Source organism: Oncorhynchus keta, chromosome 19 (genome assembly GCF_023373465.1).
Source record: "Oncorhynchus keta strain PuntledgeMale-10-30-2019 chromosome 19, Oket_V2, whole genome shotgun sequence".
In the NCBI taxonomy this organism is placed as follows: domain Eukaryota; kingdom Metazoa; phylum Chordata; class Actinopteri; order Salmoniformes; family Salmonidae; genus Oncorhynchus; species Oncorhynchus keta.
Genome location: NC_068439.1, coordinates 46,778,329 through 46,785,819, shown reverse-complemented (window position 1 = coordinate 46,785,819; position 7,491 = coordinate 46,778,329). Strand labels below are relative to the sequence as shown.

General features: G+C 43.0%; 1 protein-coding gene across 4 annotated transcripts; it reads right to left on the bottom strand.

Annotated features, from left to right (window-relative positions):
• Positions 1 to 405: 405 nt before the first annotated feature.
• LOC118398378 (serine-rich adhesin for platelets-like) lies at positions 406 to 5,969 on the bottom strand. Of its 4 annotated transcripts, none has more exons than XR_004828613.2 (3): positions 5,137 to 5,966; positions 3,030 to 4,520; positions 406 to 2,051 (listed from the first exon to the last, which is right to left on the bottom strand). XR_004828613.2 is itself a non-coding variant. In XM_052470679.1 (3 exons), the coding sequence occupies exon 2, from the start codon at positions 3,967 to 3,969 to the stop codon at positions 3,181 to 3,183; it is 789 nt and encodes a 262-aa protein (XP_052326639.1). In that variant the 5' UTR covers positions 3,970 to 4,520; positions 5,137 to 5,969; the 3' UTR covers positions 406 to 2,051; positions 3,145 to 3,180. The 4 variants fall into 4 exon arrangements, 1 of the variants encoding a protein (XP_052326639.1); XR_008071032.1 differs by having other exon boundaries at positions 406 to 2,047; XR_008071031.1 differs by lacking the exon at positions 5,137 to 5,966 and adding an exon at positions 5,009 to 5,096.
• Positions 5,970 to 7,491: the final 1,522 nt, after the last annotated feature.

The window sequence follows — 7,491 nt, the reverse complement described above, 5'->3', positions numbered from 1 at the left end:
GCGCTCTGCTTTCTCCCCTCATGATCATCCTCGCACACCTAGAATCAAGAACTTGCCAATAAAACCCGTTTTCAATGTTTTATCGAGAAAAATGGCTCTGAAAGTTATCCAAACAATAACGAGAGCTATCGTTTTTCACTCTTTTTGTAGTTATCGTTGTAGTGTTAATGCTCCTGTTCACTTGAATTATAACTATTTTTTTCTCGTTATAGCTATTGTCCTTGGTGTGGAGGGCCCTTTTACATTGCCCTTAAATTACCTGAACAAGGCCGTGATGGAGAATTGTGTATCCATGTGAGCCTGGTCATGTTATATATGATTGAGCATTCAAAAATGCATGCAAGCCCAGTAGTACAGGATGTAGTTATGAGCATTCAAGTGAAAGTGTAATTGAACCTTTGGAGAGATCATTTTGTATTTATTTAACCCAGTAAATTGACTGAAAACAGATTCTAATTTACATCAACAACCTGCAGAACAGATACTGGGAAGAATGTGCCAACTGGAGGCTGGGGATGATTAGGTGGCCATGATGGTATGAGGGCCAGACTTGGAATTTAGCCAGGACAGCAGGGTTAACACCCCTACTATAACAATAAGTGTCATGTGATGTTTAATGACCACAGTCAGGACACCCATTCAAAAGACAGCACCCAACAACAAGGCAATGTCCCAGGGGATTTTGTTTTTATACCAGAGCAAAGAGTGCCTCCTACTGGTTCTCCAACACCACTTCCAGAAGCATCTGGTCTCCCATCCAGGGACCAACCAGGATCAATCCTGCTGACCTTCAGAGGCAAGACAGCAGTGGGATGCAGGTTGGTATGCTGCTGGCAACAGTCATCTTGTCTCATTGGCCATGTTAATGACTGAACTAACATTTGTCTCCTGATTAAGCATCTTTATATGTACTGTCAATTATAAAATAAATCACCTCAAACAGCTTGTCTGATTCACTGAAGCTTCACGGTGATGATAGAAAAACAACCATAAAAAAAAACAGAATACAAAGAGCACAAGGAAAATCATGAAAGGTGGTATTAAAGACTATTTGTATTAAATGGCAACAGAATCACATGCATCGTTGGGAAATGTCCATTGGGACCTTGTGTGTCTTCTCTCCCTTTGTTTTAGTTTGCGTGTTGTGGTCCCTTTCTGGTCCAACCCACACAGAGAGCAGACTTGCCCTTCAGATTCATTTCATGGAGGATGATTTCAGTAAATTGAAAATGGGTTTAAGAGTGCAAAATTCATTAAAGTGCTAGCATAAAAATGGTGTGATATGGCAAACAACTTGCTCATCCCATGGCTATGAGTAACAAACAAGACAAACAGAAAATATGTATTTCTTTCTCTGTAGTCAGTATCTCACAGAAAAGTGGGAAATAAAACAAACTTTTGCATGTTTCTCTCTCCAAGACAAACACGTTACAAAAATAGGGGCACAATTTAAACACCAAACCATGCGAGGTAAATTGTTAAACAGTACCTTCGATTGACACGGCAGGTCGCCTAGTGGTTAGAGCGTTAAACTAGTAACTGAAAGGTTGCAAGCTCGAATCCCCGAGCTGACAAGGTAAAAATCTGTCGTTCTGCCCCTGTACAAGGCAGTTAACCCACTGTTCCTAGGCCGTCCTTGAAAATAAGAATTTGTTCTTAACGGACTTGCCTAGTTAAATAAAAGGTCCAATTTTACCGCCACTGGAACTGTGTCAAGGCGGTCATACATAAAAGGCTCTTTACACTTCAACCTCAATATAACACGGGACAGTCTTTTCCAATATATTTTTTTTATGTAACATCAAAACCTGAATCAAATTAGACACCAGTACCTAACCTCTGTTAGCTACACTAAGGTTGTGTGTTGCACCTAGAGTTTCAAGACAGAGGGATATGTCTCTGGCTGTGCACATGGACGGCAGTGGAACTCCCTCCATCTTGTGCTCAACTGTGTTGTAGTGGAACTTCCTCAGAAGGTCAGACATACTGGAGACTTCGCCAACCGCCACTCACTAACGGGGCTAAAGGCAGTGCTGAATCTCCACACCTGCCTGAACAGAACAGGTAAGAAAGCATTAGTAAGGCAGGAAAGTTCACTCCAGTCTAGTTAACATTTAAAGGGGTATAGGGTAAGGGAATCAACATCAGTGCTATTGTACAAACAATAAGAAAGGCCTATATGGTGGCAGTGGCACTGGGAATGTAAATCCTCAGACGAGGTTGTAAATATAGTTATATACAACGGGTGGGTCTAATCCTGAATGCTGATTGGTTAAAACCGCATTCCAGCCAGGGTCTATTCCACAAGTTACTACCTGACTGCGCAATCCACTGTCTCATCAGCCCAGGCAGGCAATTTATAAACTTGATCTCCACTATAAAAATCTAGACTGAAACTAACATTTAGTTTTCAACAGCAGAGCTTTGTAGAAACCTTGCTGTCTGTCTCTCCTACATTTGCAACATTGTTTTAACGTTCAAATTCGATCTCTAGCTGTTGCATAGTAATGAACGTGTCATGAACTCCTCAGTAAAAGGCACATGACAGCCCGCTTGGAACAGACAGGCAGGCAGCTTTTCTCAGCCAGTCAAAATCATGAAGCAGCATAATTTATGAATATATACAAAGACATATCAATAAGAAACAGGTAAAACGAAACCAAGTGCAGCTTGTTTGCAGTCTTTCCAGCTTCAATTTCAAGTTATTGTGTAAGCTGTGTTGTTGGCTAGCTCCTCTGAACAACGCAAGAACACATTTTATATGCCAGGTGAAATCCTGGCATAATGCCTCCATTAGCTAATTGTTCTGGGATGTAACCAAATAAATGTCACTAGAAAACAGCTTAAACAAATGCAGCTACATTGTTGTTATTCTGGCTACACTTTTCGACATGACTGTAAGTTAGCCGTAGTTGGCTAGCTAGCAAGGGATAAGAACGTTGACAGCCAGTAAGGTAATGGGACATTTAGAACGAACAACTGGGTCGCGTCCATAGATACAGAACAAAAAGACTGAATGACTGACTCACGTCTCTGGCAACCGAACAGATAGAATGAACGACCAGCCGGCTTATTTAGAAACCTTAGATTTGTGTTGGGACTATGTCTTGTGGAGGGATGAAATACTAGCACAGCTTGCTATACCAGTCCTCGTTGAAACCATTTCTTCCGTTAGCAATTTTATCCTTTGCTAAGCTCAGTGGCGGTGACTGGGACGTCAATGTTGGTGATGACTGTGTCGTCAATGGTGGTGGTGACTGTGTCGTCAATGGTGGTGGTGACTGTGTCGTCAATGGGGGTGGTGGTGACTGTGTCGTCAATGGTGGTTGTGGTGACTGTGTCGTCAATGGTGGTTGTGGTGACTGTGTCGTCATTGGTGGTGGTGGTGACTGTGTCGTCAATGGTGGTGGTGGTGACTGTGTCGTCAATGGTGGTGGTGGTGACTGTGTCGTCAATGGTGGTGGTGGTGACTGTGTCGTCAATGGTGGTGGTGGTGGTGACTGTGTCGTCAATGGTGGTGGTGGTGGTGACTGTGTCGTCAGTGGTGGTGGTGGTGGTGACTGTGTCCTCAATGGTGGTGACTGTGTCGTCAATGGTGGTGGTGGTGACTGTGTCGTCAATGGTGGTGGTGGTGACTGTGTCGTCAATGGTGATGGTGGTGACTGCGTCGTCAATGGTGGTGGAGGTGACTGCGTCGTCAATGGTGGTGGTGGTGACTGCGTCGTCAATGGTGGTGGTGGTGACTGCGTCGTCAATGGTGGTGATGGTGACTGCGTCGTCAATGGTGGTGGTGGTGACTGCGTCGTCAATGGTGGTGGTGGTGACTGCGTCGACAATGGTGGTGGTGGTGACTGCGTCGTCAATGGTAGTGGTGACTGCGTTGTCAATGGTAGTGGTGACTGCGTTGTCAATGGTAGTGGTGACTGCGTCGTCAATGGTAGTGGTGATTGTGTCGTCAATGGTAGTCATGACTGTTTCATCAAGGGTGGCGAATGCGTTGTCAACGCAGTGTCCTTGCTCTCACTCGCGCTCTCTACGGCGAAAACAGGTGGCTTTCTCTCGACCGTGGACGCCATTGGGACCACCTTGAGGGACTTGTGTAATGGTCCTGCAGGGCCAGCACCATGTCCAGCGGCTCTGTCTCCTCCACCCCCCAGCTCAAGCTCTCGTATGATGTGTAATCCAGGCAGCTGATAGCCCACCTGTTCCACTCCATGGTGTGCAGGCATCCAGGTCTGCACTAGTGTCAGGGCAGCCAAAACCCCTGTTCAGGCAGGGCATTCTCTCCAGGGGACAGAGGAGGAGGTGCTCGGCCCTTTGTAGGAGTGGAAAATGGCCCCACAGACTAGGGGGCAGGTGACAGGAGATACCGGGTTCTGGCCTGGTCATGCACCTCTGACTCAGGCAGGTCACGCAGCGCATATGTTGCTGCTCCATCGTTAAGAGGGCAGGGAGTGGAGTATTTAGGGTGTTGTAAGGTGGAGCTGGGAGTGGTGGTGGGACCGGGAGAGTCAGCAGCTCTGTGAGGGGAAAAAAGAGAAAATACACAGGACCTAATTTTATTTGATAGTTTTAATGCAGACAATACAGTACAGTCAATACAATAAGTATTTCAAATTGAATCATTAGCTTTTTTTCTACACAAGTAAATTGGGTGTAAATGTACCAAAATGCAGCAATTCACCGTCAGAATCATGCAAGTAGCAACATTATATCAAATAATAATTTGGATAGGAAAGTGGTCTGTCTTGCTCAGTTCAATGCGTAAGCTAAAGAGCGTGATAGTTTAGCTATGTTGTGTCATTGTAACACCAAATAAAAAGCATAATAACAACTTGACTGGCATTTGTCAACAAATTAAAACAAGCTGAAGCTAGCTAGCTAGTGACCCGGTTGTTCAAACTCCACGACTATAGAAACCTAGTTACTTTCCCGTTTATCTTACAGTGCTACAGCTGGATATAAACTACTTTTTTCTATACATTTTTTCTCTTGACTTTCAACCAACCTCCCTTTGCCTTGTGTGTCTGCTCCGGCGCCTTCTAAACCGATTGCAGGGGCATATTCATCATGTCAATTTTGTTGCAAAACGTTTCTTAAACTGAAGCAAATAGAACGAAACAGGGAGGGACCTACCTGAATTTGTCCAATAGAAACTCTCATTTCAGGAACGTTTTGCGACTGTTTGTACTAATGATTACAGCTCGTCACTAGTTACCACAGCCACAAAGTATATTTTAGTTTATATGAATGTTACCAAATAGCCCATTTTGACTTTGTGACTATGGTAACTAGGGGAAACCTCAAAGAGAGATATGAGTTCCCATTGGACAATGATTGTCATGTGGGTCGCTGTTCTTTCCTTTTTCTTGAAGTTTGGCCTGTGAAGTTTTCCTTCGACTATTTCACCGCGAAGTAGTCGTATGCCATATGTCCATAGCACTTTTGATGTTAGCTAGGTAGGAATGCGATTCTTAATTAGCATCTTCAAATGTGGAACTTGTATCGTTTAGCTTGAGACGCTAGTTGATGTTGTCATCATGCAGCAGTCACGTAATGATAAAATCGTCAACATCCGATTCGGGAACAGGCATGGCTCATTGCAATGTAAGGGGCGGATCGATATTTACAGAACTGTTACCGGGAGGAAAATGGAGGAGGATCATGCTTTTTCAATATCAGTCAATGGGAGGGTTTGGTATTATTATAATTGTTTTTAAGTAGTCCAGGGGAGGGTAATGTAATTTCTAGTTGATGACATTTCAATATTTCTCTGTGTTTCAGAATGCGTTGCTTATTAGGCTATACATTCGTGTGTCCGATGCAGCTCCTCATCTCTGATTCTCCTATGGCCAAGCAATATCAGTTGTGCCTATAAGCTATTTATTGTGGTCTCAATCAAAAGACTGCGAAGTGCATGCTCTGAGAAGCACAGAGCAAAGTTATATTGCTAAAATAGCTGCTGGGATTGTGTGAATAAAATTAGGCTGCATTACACACACACTGCAATGGATATTCCAACCCTGATCTCTCACCTGCTCTGCTCCTGCTGATCAAAAACATATTGTGTGCTGCTTAACCAATGGCTGGGCTGTGTAGTGCAGTTCAGGAGGAGAATCAACGTTTTTTTCCAACAATGATTTTTTATTAGGCCTAGTGCAATAAATTAAATATATTGTGTGCGAACTAACCTATAGCCTATGTTCTGTCTAGTTTGAGAAGGGGGGGCGAAGATGAGACGGAGGACCGGAGGTCAACTTTGATAGCTTGCTACTACTGTAATTGATTTTGTTGAAAACAATATGTTTCTTGTCCATGATGTATTAATCAACGTTATTGATGGCTTTTTGTTGGAGCCTGTTTCTTCCTATTTAAGAAATAAGAGGTTGCTCTACCTGTTTGACAGACGAAATTAGGCTATAGGCTGCTATATCCCATAGATTTTTTCGGTCCATTCCTCCATGTCAATGATTGGCTGTTAAATTAAAACCAATACTTGAGTCGAGGGGGTATGAGATGGTATGCCATAGGCCTCCCTTTTAGTAAAGAAAATGACAAAAAACACATGCCGACCCATTGTTAGTTTAAGATTCTGAAGAAAATAAAACGGACCCGATAATATTAAGTGATCTATAACAGCGTTTTGGTCCACGCCGCTTTATGCTAGAAACAAGCTGCAAAGTACCAGGAAAAGACATGCATATGGGAATATCATTGTTTCATTTCTTTGACATTCAGAGGCTGACTTTGCTTGGGAGGTAATCTAATTATGTTACTATCAATTGATTAAGATATTGACTTTCTGTACAATACAAACAACAGCTTTTAGGGAAACACTTGTGACCTCTCGCTGGGTTATACTACGGAAGAAGAGTAGGTAGTAGCAGTTGAATCTTAAATTGTTGTGACAGTAGGCCTGCTCTGTCTGGGGTGGAAATGTAGTCCTAACTCCCTAATAATGTCTCAGATTAAATTATCTGCAAACAGGGACAGTTTCGTTTACAAACAAGACACACGGATTTGGCGGCAAGGTAGCCTAGTGGTTAGAGCGTTGGAATAGTAACCGGAAGGTTGCAAATTCAACCCCCCCCCAGCTGACAAGGTACAAATATCTCGGGTCATTATTTGCTTGTCATTTTTGGTCATTTGTCTGGATTTTTTTTTAAATATTCCGCTAATATGTAAAATTCCGTAGAATTGCATGCCATTTTTATGAAATGCTATTTTTTTTTTTGGACCTGCAAATACGATTGTAGAGTCATGTAATGCTTTTACTATAAAATAAGGGCCCGCAGCCCTGTGCGATATCAAAATTCCTGCTTTGCTATCTAATGCTTACTGGACGAAGAACAGTTTCTAAAACTGCATTTCTAAGGCTCTGGTCCGTCCAAGCAGTGAGGTTAAACGGTAGACATGTTCTCTGATATCCATTTGGTTTTAATTCTAATTTTGGGTATAGGGGGGTCACTTGTTTTTTTTTCAGGCATTCAG

Excerpts from the sequence above, each read along its gene's own strand:
- LOC118398378 (XM_052470679.1), bottom strand. The coding sequence starts at position 3,969 with ATGACTACCATTGACGACACAATCACCACTACCATTGACGACGCAGTC.